Source organism: Stegodyphus dumicola, chromosome X1 (genome assembly GCF_044657685.1).
Source record: "Stegodyphus dumicola isolate Sdum_Otavi_A_Nest chromosome X1, ASM4465768v1".
NCBI classification, from domain to species: domain Eukaryota; kingdom Metazoa; phylum Arthropoda; class Arachnida; order Araneae; family Eresidae; genus Stegodyphus; species Stegodyphus dumicola.
Genome location: NC_140780.1, coordinates 201,104,821 through 201,118,337, shown reverse-complemented (window position 1 = coordinate 201,118,337; position 13,517 = coordinate 201,104,821). Strand labels below are relative to the sequence as shown.

At 32.1% G+C, this 13,517-nt stretch overlaps 1 protein-coding gene across 1 annotated transcript in view; it reads left to right on the top strand.

Moving 5' to 3' along the window:
• Positions 1-13,517, top strand: part of LOC118182213 (vesicular integral-membrane protein VIP36-like) — a 69,652-nt gene that overhangs the window by 32,000 nt on the left and 24,135 nt on the right. Inside the window, exon 5 of the mRNA XM_085808016.1 lies at positions 9,799-9,960. Within this exon, the coding sequence (XP_085664142.1) occupies positions 9,799-9,960 (162 nt within the window). The remainder of the gene's footprint in view (positions 1-9,798; positions 9,961-13,517) is intronic.

The window sequence follows — 13,517 nt, the reverse complement described above, 5'->3', positions numbered from 1 at the left end:
TGTAAAATAATAAAGATTGTGATTTTTCAAGATACCTTGTGCTAAATTGCATCATCATGTTTTCCACTCTGCCATCTTCAAACCACTATGTTCTTCTCAGGCATCTATGCAGTATCTAAGCTGTTAAAAGTTCCACTGTTTTCATCTACACATTTTTAAAATCAATACATATTTATAAAAAGTTGACAGTATTTGAAATCCATTGGGGTATAATTATCAATAACTGTATGTTAAATATGAAATATGATGAGGGAGTACTGGTTCAGAAACAGAGGCCTAGTTCTGCATAATTGTTCCTTTTACCCTCCTCATGTCCTATAAACTTTGAAGGCTTCCACTTTATTTAATTTATTATATAGAATTTTTTTATTATAATGGAATGTTGTTGAATGTTTTTTTTATTATTATTATAATGCAATTCACTAACCACTCATGAAAATTTAATGCATGAGTCTGTTTAAAGTGGATTTGCCCAAATATCTGGATGTGTGTAGTAGGAGAAAGCTGTGGGGTCCTCTAGTTTGTGTAAAATATGAAAATTGTAAAATGTAGTAATTACAGGTAAAAACCATCATTTCAACAATGCTATTCCAAATGGTAAATGTATTACTTATATATGTAAAAATTAGTATTGTGTGAAATTTTAAGATTCATGATTATTCGTAATAATTTGTGGGTATATAAAATCTTTATAATTGTAATCTTGGGTGTAAAACGTTTTGGAAATCCTTCCCTGAAGTATCAAAATTATGATGTGAATGTTCCAGAAACAAAAACTTTTTAAAGATTGGACTCAAATTTTAATAGGACTATAAAAATCTGCAATTATTTTTAAACAATATAGTATTTAAAATTATTTTTGAATTCAAAATTTTACATATTATAATTTTATTGTTCAAAAGTTAATTTTTGTTTGGTAATTTCAAAATATTTCTCATATTTTGCTGTTCTAATACTTTTTCTCTCAAAAAGGCTTCTCTATTGCTCCACCTTTTTCTTTTAAAGGGGGGAATATGTAAGATATAACAAAATATGATAGCTGTTTAAAAAAAAATAATTGGCGACCTCAAAATTAACATTCTGAATTCAGTAATCTGCTCCTAAATTCATCTCTTCTCACAGGTTCCAGATTTTTATATCTTACGAAACGTTTTAATGCAGACCTCTTGTCCAATCAAATTAATTGTAAACCAAAACTCTGCACTGAAACCTTTCCGCTTCCCAACCTTCTTCCTCTAAAGTGCTATGACACACTCCCTTTTTCGTGTAAGCTCTCCTGCTGGCAAGACGCTTTTAATCCATGCTGCTGCTGCTTACTTGTTTAAGAAGATGTCGTACATCAAATTGGAACTTACTGTATTCAAATATAATTAGGAAACATCTTTGTGCAAAAGGATGGTTTGATATACGTAAAATAATAAAGATCAGGATTTTTCAAAAAACCTTGTGCTAAATTGCGTTTGCGTCATCATGTTTTCCACTCTGCCATCTTCAAGCCACTACGGTCTTCTCAGTCATCTATGCAGTATCTAAGCTGTTAGAAGTTCATCTACACATTTTAAAATCATTACATATATATATATATATATGTCGGTGGCATCTCTTCTAACTTAATAATTTCTATGATGCGGCATCAGAAGTAATCTGTGCTGTGAAATTCCTTTCAGTTATCTATCATGCTTGTTTATTTGTTTATTCTGTGTATGATTAAATTGGGACCTTTCGGGGGGGGGAAGGTGTGTTTGTGTGTGATTATGGCAAAGCCTCGAGGGCTATCTGCCTAAGGGGAGGGATGCCTTCGTGGAGGACTTTCTAAGGGAAACTGGCTCGTATACATGTTACACATGGGGAAAACCACGAAAACGCCCATGCAGCCAGCCCCTTCGCGGGATTCGAACCTCGGACCGAACTACCAGTGTTCAGCGACTTTACCGCTCGGCCGCTGGTGGGCTCGGGGGGGGGGGAAGGAAACCTAAAGTTCTTTTGGGGGGTCCATCAACTTCAGAATTACTATCAAGTATATCCAGTTTTTTTGGAATAAAATCATCATCATCTGTAATTCTTCATAGTCATTTTCCTGTAATCCATGGGAAAATTGCAAAATTTTTTCATTTATGGGAGTTCTAAAATGAGCCATGTTCTTAAACATTGAAGAAAATTGGAAGAGTTTCCAACACTTCCATACACTCCTTTTCCTGTTCCTGATCTCGTAACAGAACAAGGAATTGTTTTGAAACTCATCACTTTCATGTGAAAAATCTGTTGCCAGAAACAGGAAAGAAGAAATACAGACATATTTATTTACACAATAATATTTTATGGGTAACACTGCTGCTTGTTCTCCAAAAAAGCGTCAAAGTAATGGTTATAGATTGAGTAGGTATGTGGAACTTTTTTTTTTCTGCTTTAAATAGGTAAATAATTTTCTACAAATGTGTATAGGTTTGTTGATAAACCCTTTGATATGCGCAATATTATTTTTATAATTTTTTTAACTAAAAACTCTAGAAATTGAATATTATGATCCTAGAGACAAATAATATATGAATTAAAATCTACTGTTGCCCATTTTGTGGGTGGTGGTCGCACTGTGATACCACCACGCATCTAGGACTTTGAAATTTACCTAGGTAGTAGGGTAAAAAACTTACCTTTCTCCTTGCGTGTTTCCAATAAATGACGAAATTTACAAATTTAAAAAAATGTATGTAAGAATTGCATAATAATATATATATATATTTTACATTATTTTTAAAACTAAATCCTCAGAAAAAATTAAAAAATAAACATTTACGTAATTTTACTATAGCAGTGAAAGTATAAGTACCTACATAGTAAGGAGGTTTGGCTACATCGATTAAAAAACTCAGTGAAATAAGGATAAAAAAAAAAGACTCAGTTTTTTTTTTTTTTTTTAAATTTCAAAGAACAAATATTTTTTGTGACACTGTTCAAAGCGTGTTTTGTCTTTTTGGTGCATGCATAGACCCACATTGCCACATTGCACGTTTTGCACATGTATCTTCTATGATGTTTCTTCCTTATGCTACAAAATGTACACTGATTGGATCTAAATTTCACTGCTATATGCCCAGTGTTATTTAGTTTCTTTTCATCTGGTACATGAAATTTGTGTTTTTTTTTTTGGTTAATTGGGGGAGGGGCTTGGTCTGTTTGACTTTGGTACGGATCATTCGTTTCCCATTCATACTTATTTTATTTGTATTTCATCTCAAAATATTCGAAAAATATTTTTAATTTAAATAAAACTTTACATAATTTCTATTTTTAATTATAGCAAAGTATATTTACATTAAATTTAAACCACAGGAAATAATTTATAAAATTACAATACTAGCTTGGGGAGCAAGTGTGTTGAGGTCAGAGAAAAGTCTCTGGAAAAGAAAGACCTTTTTATTGGGCAGGTGCATGTATTGTTTAGTAATAAAATAACTCTGTGATTTCAAAACCCCTTATCTGTATTCGGATAAAAATAAACATTCCTATTTGAGAAGCAAGGAAACGCCATTGTGAAGAGCAGTGGTTTCAAGGTGCGACCATCGAGCCTCTAGAGCATTGTGGGGGGGGCAGTGGTCGCGCCCTGAAACCACAAAGCAAATGCCATACATATAGAATTTTTTTTATATATATATGAAGTTTATTGCTATTTTTTATTGTTTATGATAGAAATCATGATGTGTGATGAATAACTTTTGAAATTTAAAGTTGTTTATATTAATAAAAGGAGGTTATTTTGTCTCATTGAAAACGAATTTTAAAAGCCTTTCGATTTGAAGTAGTAAGACCTTATAACATGTATGATTCTGTAGTCATTTTGTGTTATTTAGAGGTAAAAGATCAGTAATCAATTGATTTTCACTCGAAAATTTCAGAAGGAAGAGGAGAAAAAAATGTGAAAATTGGTGGTTTCAAGGCGTGACCACCAGCCGTCAAAGGGTTAAGGACAAATGTGTTTACAGTGTAGTGTACTGTAAAGAATAAAATTTTTAAAACAAATTTCATAACAACATAACAGAAGAAAAACAAATTCTAATGCTTACTTTTCCAAACTCTTTTACTGTTACCATTTGAGCATATAGAAAATCACAGCGCGAAGAGTTTGATCCATAGCATTTCAGTATTGCAAATGATGCTGCCACACACCCTTTAGTGTTACAACTTTCAGATATACAGCAAGCCTCACTCTTTGACCAGTTCCTGTGTTTCTAGGGTCTGGAAGGGTCTCTCTTACTAGAAAGTGGTTGTGAGATTTTGGAATTATTGGCTTCACTGTCTGAAGATTTATTGTTACTTCATCTTTGAGCTTAAAATATGAAAAAGTTTCTCGAAATGTTGTTTAATTAGGTCCAAAATAGGTTGGCTGAAGAAAAATTGAAATTATATTATTAAACTAGCAGCTTCGCTGCCAGCCTTCGTCTGGCTTTTAAATGTTCCGGAAAAATAGCTGAAGGAAACACCAAACATTAAATTTAAAAACTGCATAGAATTTTACTCTGCAGAAAACTTCAGAAAAAAAAAAAGTTATTACGTATAACAAAATTACAATGAAATAAGCAATATCCCTTAATACAAATATTAATTATCCTAATAAATAAATTAACTTCCCTTTGCAAAATCTTAAGAACTCAAATGGTATAAAGGAGGTTAAGAACTTTGTTTCTTAAAAAAATCACTCAAAACTTTTCAATATCTTAAAAACAGTGAAATGAGCAATAAATAACATAAAAGAATACAAAAAACAAAAAATTCTGAAAAGCAAAGTATAATTAATGATATTTTATCTTATATTTTCAAGAGAAAAAAATTACATTGAAATAAGCTATATCCCTTAATACAAATATTAATTATCCTAATAAAAAAATTAACCAACTTTCCTTAGAAGAAAAAAAAGTCATGCAAAACTTTTCAGTATCTTACAAACAGTGGAATAAGCAAAAAATAACATGAAAGCAACTCAAAAAACATAAAATTCCATGCAGAATTTTACTCTGCAGAACAACTTTATAAAACAAAAAAAAAAAAAAAAAAAAAAAAAAAAAAAAAAAAAAAAAAAAATCAATAAAAATGTATTATATATATATATATAAATATAAATGACAATGAAATATGCCAATCTCTTAAAAACAGTGACATAAGAAATACGATCAAAAATTTTTGCCAAAGCCATATTTCTAAAAGAATGAAATTATTCGAAATGATGCAATTTCATCAAAAATCTCAACAATAATAAGACAGGAAAATTGTTGCCAAAATCACATTTTTAAAGATGTGAGAAGTGTACTTGGAAGCTTCATTTAAAAAAAATTTTAAAAATACAAAATATTATTTTTCCAAAATTATTTTTGTAAAAGCAGTCACAAGGATGAAAGTTTAACGTGTCCCAAAATCAAAGAAAAATAAACTTTACATTTTAAAAAATAAACTTTTTTTTAGAAAAAATCTTGTTGGAAAGGTGTTAAGCTCCCTTTGTTAAATAAATTCGTATTTAATCAATTTATTGAAACACGAAATTTAGTGCCTCCGTTTCATGACGATGTGAAAATGGAATGTGTAGAGTAAACTCTCGCTTTCCTATAGCCCATTATGTCTCAAAATGACACAATTTCGTCACAAAACATAAAATAAATAAAATTCGAATTCGAATTTCTAAAAATCGCTTTGAGGTGCACTGGCTCTTGTCTAGATGCACTGTACCAAATTTTGTAGCCATGGGTCTATTAGCTTACGCGCAGCGCGAACGAAAGACACACAAATACAGACAGACTCTTTCTTTCATCATATGTAGAGATATAAATCCATGTGAACACTTTGCTAAGTCCTTGTATGAAAACTTTTTTTTTCCATGTCTAGTTGTTAGAGTTGATATCAGATTATGGATGTGGCTGTGTGATTTTTGAGTGAAATTTGAATGCTTCTCTGTGTGATATTTATTGGAAATTCTGGCAGGTATGCCATACGCAAGTTCAGCAGAACTTTTTTATTTTATCTAACAAGATTTATTTTATCTTCTTTAGTGGCGGATCGAATGGCAGAACATCAGTTCAAGAATTTGTCGTCTGAAGGTGGGATTTCAGGCTGTGTTTCAAAGTTTGTTGTTGGCATTCAATTAAACCATTAGGTTATGGGTGATAAGTTATGGTGGCGTTAGCTTTAAAAAAACCTAAGTATTTGTTCGAGTATTAGAAGATTTGGCTTTCAAACTGTGTACCTTGGTCAGAAGTTATCTTCTCTGGTATTCCAAGTCTGGAAATCCAAATTGGGATAAGGGCACTTATAATAGAATCTGCAGTTTTGGTCTTCCAAAGGAACAGCTTCAATCCACTGAGTAAATCTATCGATCATAATAAGAAGATACTGAAAACCTTTGCAAGATGGTAAATGCCAACAATGTGGATGTTTAAGGTGCTTGAAATGTTCATTTGGAGCTTTGAATTCAGCAGGTGTAGCGTGGGTATATTTATGAACTGTGGCTTGTTGTCATGCCGAGCATGCTGTAGTCCACCGATGACAGTCTTTGTTTATTCCAGGTCAGATGAGTCTTTTTGTCACCAGCTTCATTGTTGCGTGAATTCCAAGCTGGGATAAATTATATATGAAAAAAAATATTCTTTCGTGAAATTCTTTGGGAATGTTATGGCCAGTTAAAATTAGTGGAGGTATCACAGTACATTTTTCTATTGCTAGGAATTTATACTATTTTGAAACTGGAATTTGATTTAAGAAGCTTGGAAGTCTTCATCCTTCTGGTAATCTGCAATAACTGTATAATCAGTTGGAGCTGGAGTAGCAAAAGTTTCAAATTATGGATATGTCTGCTATGATGTTTTCTTGTCTAGAAATATACATATATCTGTAGTGAATGTAGTGATGTACATATGTCTGTAGTGAATGGTGGACTTGTCTTAAAGAGGCTGTATCTAAATTCTGCTGGAAGACAAAGATGGTAGGTTTATGATCAGTGAAGATAATAAATGATCATCATCCTTACAGAATGTGTTTAAAAGGCCTTTATGGCTAGGTAGATTGCAAGTAATTATCTATCATAAACACTGTAGTTTCTCTGCACTGATGTTAGAGATGAAGAGAAAAAGCTTAGCTATTGTTTCTCACCATCATATAGTTGATGGATAACCATGTCTGTGTTGGAAACAAATGTACCTGTTATAGTGATCTGTGTCTTCTGATTAGGGTGAACTTAATGTTGAGTTGCACAATGTGCTTTTTATATCAGTAAAAGCATTCTGGTTATCTTCAGTCCTAATTATAAAGATTTTTCTTACTGTTTTTCTTCACTCCTTTAAGCAAGATTGTGATGATTCACTTGCTTCACTCCTTTAAGCAAGATTTAAAGATGAAGCGATGGTGGTAAAAGTTCACTAGTCCTAAAACTCTGCATAATCTTGTGAAGGATTCTGGTTAAGGCTATTGTTTAATTATATCCACTTTCAATGGAAAAGGATGTATTCCTTTCGTTGATATTTCATAACCTAAAAATTCAACTTTTCTCAGGCAAAATTTACATTTTTCAAGTTTTGTGCTTAGTCTGTAGTTATTTAGCCTTTTAAAGACTTAATTCAAGATGTTTTTTGTGTGTTTCTCTGTTCGGAGAACCAATGAAAATGTCATCGAGACTGTAGAACATAAAAGTCTAGTCCACTCAGCATGGTGTTCATAAACCTTTGTAAGGTTTAAGCAGTGTTGCATAGAGCAGATGTCAGATAAGGAAATTCAAAAAATTTGAAAAGTGTTATGATGGCAGAATATCAGCTTCATGAATAGGGATCTGTTGGTAGGCCTTTATTAAATCTATGGTTGGAAACATTGTTTTTCCATGCAAAATATTTGTGCAGTCCATTAGAAATGTTACTGGGTAAGTGCTCACATTTAATGCATGGTGGTCACCACATGATCTGCAGTCACTGGATTTTTTAAAGTGAGATGTAATGGGCTTGACCACGTACTTTAGGATGGTATACAGAGAACTTGAAGCATATAATCGAATTCCTTTTTAAGCAGCAATCAACTTTTCTTGAGAAAATCTTCTGATTTTGGAACATATGAGGTTTCATTTGGTTTTTATGAAATGCTGCACATCATGTTTTTTAATTTTGTTCGGTTTAAGTAAGTTAGGAAATCTATTTAAAATGGCTTTATTTGGTTTTGAAAAGTGTTAGAAATCAATTTAGGAGTGATGCTATTGTTACATAAAGTACCTTTATTTGTTCGTGAGGTGGTACCATGGATTAATTTCCTGTTTTAACTGTCGACTAATAAGTTAAAATGAGATAGAAAGTTTGTTCCAGTGATATGTTTCATTGACATCTGCAATTATGAAAGGCCACTTGAAAGATCTGCACAGGCCCAAATCCATTTCCAACAATTTTTGACCGTGTGTTTTGATTGTTGTACCATTAGCTTCAAACAGGTTGAGCTTAGACACAGATCCTTTTTCTGATGGCGATGGTGGGATAATGATATTTCTGCTCCAGTGTCAATTAAAATATGGGTTGCTGATGTATTATTATCATGATTATATATAACGAACTGTCTTATCAAAGCCGGTCGTGAAAATAGCAGTTACATGGATCATTATTACTTTTGGAATGGTTTCTTGAATTCAATTTCTATCTTTCTTTATGGACTGGAATCTGTATGTGTACTCATTTCTGCCATCTGTAATGCTGAGTTTGATTGATATCTGTTTGTTCCCTAAGGTGACTAGGTGCCTTCTACTGTGCAGTGAGTCCTGGATTTTAGTATATTGTCTCACTCCACCATAGGTTCCTGAAAATGCTAGAGTAATTTTAGAATATATGGGATCAGCGTAGGAACAGCTTCAGTAATTTTTCTTACAAATATATCTTTTTAGAATTCATGTGATCGACTTGGAAAGTTTACTTGTGGAAGAATGTTTAGATTTTTTTCAAAATGAATTCTTGGGGAAATAATTAAACTTGTTGCAGATTGGAAGAATATGAAGCTGACTATAATTTTTACTATAATATGCTCTGATGTTGAAGGTAGGAGTAATTCATGAGAGAGATCTAGTAGCAAATTGTTCGGAGAAATATGCTCAAAAGAGATACGTAGCAACCTGAAAAGAATTCTCAAGAGTAATTTTAGAGTAAATCTAAAATTGATACAAAATAATATGAAAGTTTATCTGTTTCCAGAACAATGTTTTTCAAAGCATAAAGCTAATAATCAAATTATATTTATAGTTAACAGTTTTTGAAATAATCTCATCACTTTGTCAGTAGCAAGACGTTTGGCTAAAATTCAAAACCTCTTTGAAAAACTGAGTTGCTGTCAACAAAGTAAACTTTGTAATTTATCTTTTTCGGAAAATTTTTATTATCATGTTCCATTTTTGGCTTCAGGGAAATCTGGTCAGGATAATGTTGTCAGACTTATCTTGCATCATTCAATTTAAATTCATATAGATTTTTTTCTGTGCTTAAAAGATTCATTTCAGCTTGGTTCAACTTGAATCATAGATCAAAACTAAATCAATCATTGATCAAAATGAAAATAAAGCATTTTATTGATATCATACTTGAATAAAGCATCAATTGTTTTATTTATGAGTTCTCAACTAAAAAAAAAAAAAAAAAAAGCATTTTTTTACAATCTAGTTACTTAAAATTTCAAGTGTTGAAACAATTTGTAAGTAAATGCAAAATTATGACTAATTTTTTTATATATTTTTTCATTTCTGTTTTGATGCGAGTGGATTTCAGCACACATTTTATAATAATATATTTTTTTTTCTTTTAGCATGGACATCCTTACATATCAGCTATGGTGAACAATGGAACACTACATTATGATCATGACAGAGATGGAACTCACACCGAGCTTGCAGGTTGTGATGCAAAATTTCGAAATTCTGACCATGACACACACATATCTGTCAGATATGAAAAGGATGTATTGACCGTGAGTACATTGTACTGTATACAAGAAGTTTTAGAAATGTCAAGTAGTATAAAAGTGAAGCTATGAATTTGTAATTTTGCTGATAATCCAGACTTATTGCTACTCGCTCTCCAGAATGTATAAACTCATGGTATTTATCACTAATTTCAAACACTGCAGTGTAAAAGTTTTAGCCTTAAAATAAAAAGGATAAGTGACAGAGTAATTTTAATACTAAAATCAAGCCATAATTTAAACATTATTGAATATTTTTCCTGAGAATGCAAAATTTAATTTTCTTGGAAACCATCAAATTTTTAAGCTAGACTGAGAGATGTGGGTAAGAAGATAAAGGCAATATAATGATAAAAAATGAAATTTTATCACCTGGGTTTTCCAAGACTGTTCATCTCTTTTGTGAAGGGGGGTGGAAATTGGGTTCCACACTCAATAAAAAATCAATGCTGTCATTCAGACAAAACATTTATTCCTACTCACTATACATATACTATAATACAGAAAAAACTAGCAAGATTATCCAGTGCCATCTCTTGGTGGCAGTGGAAGGTCATAACACACTGGGTCCCCATAACCCAGTCATCAGCTTAACAAGAAATGTAACTGAAATATAAATGCAACACATAAAAATTACAAACTGTAAATATAATTATAAACCATGCAAAAAGTAAATCAATCAGTCATTTATAGGAAATCTGACCAGTTTATGTATTGGGCGTTTCATTTCACCCGACACAGTTTTCAAGTTGACTAACCTTACTCTTTGGTCAGTTTTCTTATAAGTGCAAATTACTTTTGCCATCTTCCACTTAAGTGGCGGCAAGTTCTCATCCTTGATTAGCATTAAGTCATTCATTCACGTGTAAATCGCCACTGGGAAGTTTCCACTTGTGCACTTGCAGCTGAGTCAATTAGTCCATTGACCACGATTTCCAAAATGATTGGGAAATGTGTGTGACTAATTTCCACCGTTCACGGATGGGAATTTTCTCATTTGTAACATCAGGCTCAGGAACACCTTTTAACTTGGAACCGATAATAAAGTGACCCGGTGTAATGACAGAAAAATCATTTGGGTTCTCAGAAGCAGCCACTAAAGGACGAGAGTTAAGTATGGCTTCAATCTCCACGAGACACATTTAAAATTCTTGTGAGAGTATCTGCGATCCTATAACACGTCTCATGTGAAACTTCATGGATTTAACAGCAGCCTCCCATAGGCCTCTAAAATCTCTCAACAACTCCATTAGAAATATTAATTTAGAAGACAAACAACAAAAATCAGCGTTAAATTTTTTAATTTCACAGAGTAAATTTCTGTGAAATTTGAAAATATAACGCTGATTTTTGTTGTTTGTCTTCTAAATTAATTCCATTGGAACTTGGATGGTAGGAGCTGGTTCTCACTTTGTAAGTGCCCAAATAGTTAGTGACGTGAAGAGTTTGGGATTCGAACTGACGAGAGATATGAAACGAATAAATCAGTTTCATATCTCTCATTCACCAATTTAAAATTTTTCTCAAATTCATCTATCAACGCTTTATCAACTACGTTTAACTCTTCTTCTTCTTTAATTCCTAAAGCATCAAACTCTCACAATACCTGAACATCTGAAGTGGCTACACAAAAATTCTCTGAAACTGCAGTCTTAGAGCATTTGGCTTGTAAACATGTTGACTTCCCTGTAAAGCAAACCCGAAAATCGTTGGCACGCAAGTAATTTCCTGGTTTAGTTTTTCGAAAGAAAAGGCTTCAATAATCTGCCAAAACATATCTGCCCCAATTAATATCTCAATGTTTATATTACTGTCACAACAATTGCCTAAGACTAATCCGCGGGACTGCATAAAATTTTGTACTCCTTCATTTCGAACAGAAACAGATGCCTCTGTAATAGTATTGAACACTAGCACTTCAATTTGAATGCACTGATTAGTATTGTATCTACTAGATAATTTTAATTCTACTGCTTCATATAATTTCTCTGTAGGCTTTGCTGAGACAAAAGAAAAAACTGACGGCCTTTCCTTTCTAATTGATTTTAATTTGCATGGGACTTTGCACAACAACTTCTTTTGGAGCCATTATCGCATAAAATTTGCATCATTTTATTGAATTTCGTTTTATTTATAACAGAGCTAACGTATGTACTCCAAGTGAGTAACAGCACAGATGATTTATGTATTCGGCTTGACCTTGACACTGAAGAATTGCACTGAGTTTGTTCGGCGCCACCGTTCTCTACTTTCGAAAGAGTTTATTTTGTTTAGGGAAAAGTGTCATAGAATGATGAGCTTTCGCACAGAAACAATTTCTGGCTGTACACTTTTTCATATTAGGCTCTGAAGAAAAACATTTGAAACAAAGGTTATATTACTTAATAATTTCAACATGCTCATTTTCTGAAAGCCTTGTAAAATTAAGAAACTTTTGTATCGAGTGGTTTGGATTAGTTTTACACGAAATACATGTTTGATCTTTTGCTCCAGAAATATTTTTGTAATAATAATATGTAAATAGAAATATTTTTGTAATTATTATGAAGTTTATTAGCATTATTTCCATCGCCTCTTATATTATCGTTACCAGTAAATGATTTTGCAAAAAAGGATTCTGTTTTCTGTTTACCTTTTGATGACAAATAAATATCACATTCACGACCTAAAGTTTGGGTTTCAAACCATGTCTCTCCCTGTTTAACTGCTACGTGGGTCTTTAATTCACGATCAAGTTCACTGAATATTTTATCTGAAACCATAAGATGACATAACGATTTAAAATCTTTTACATTTCTCAACTAATAATATTCAAAATTTGCACTTTACCTTGATGCAAACTGTACAAAGTCCTCGGATGATAATTTTTGCATAGAACGAAAATTATTTAAGCACTCTTGAGGGGTTGGCTGAAATGCCTTTAAAATCATGGACTTTAGTTTATCGTAATTATTAATATCTTCTTCCTTTACATATGCCATTAAATTAGTGACCTTCTCTCCTAAAATATAATAGGATTTCTGCTTTTAAATCTTCAGGTACTTTTGTCCTAAAAGCCCTTTCAATTGATTGGAAAAAGAGATTAAAGGATTATGCTTTAGTAGGTACAGGAATTGTTAAAGTTTTTACACTTTTAATTAAATTTTCCATATTTTGATTTGAGGTGTCCATCTCAACATTTGGATTTTGTAGCAAGTCTTTCCTAGTGTTAGCGAAAGCTAATTCTGCCTCTAACTGAGAAAGTTTTATTTTTTCTAACTCTAATCTAATTTCGTTTTCTGATTTGTGTTTCTCAATTTGCATTTTCTTTTCCTCTAAAATATTATCAATAACATTTTGCACAAATTCAGCATCGTTTGCATAAACTTCTAAACTTTCTATTAAAGTTTTCAAAGTAACAGTTTTCGCCCCACTCAGAATTACTAATCCCAACTCCTCCGCCACGAGCGTCAAATCATCTTTTTTTAATGACTTAAGCGTCTTTGAATTAAGACTCATCTTAATTCAAAGAAAAATACAACCTTGAATTGACAACTAGAACACAAATGAGCACAAAAACAAAC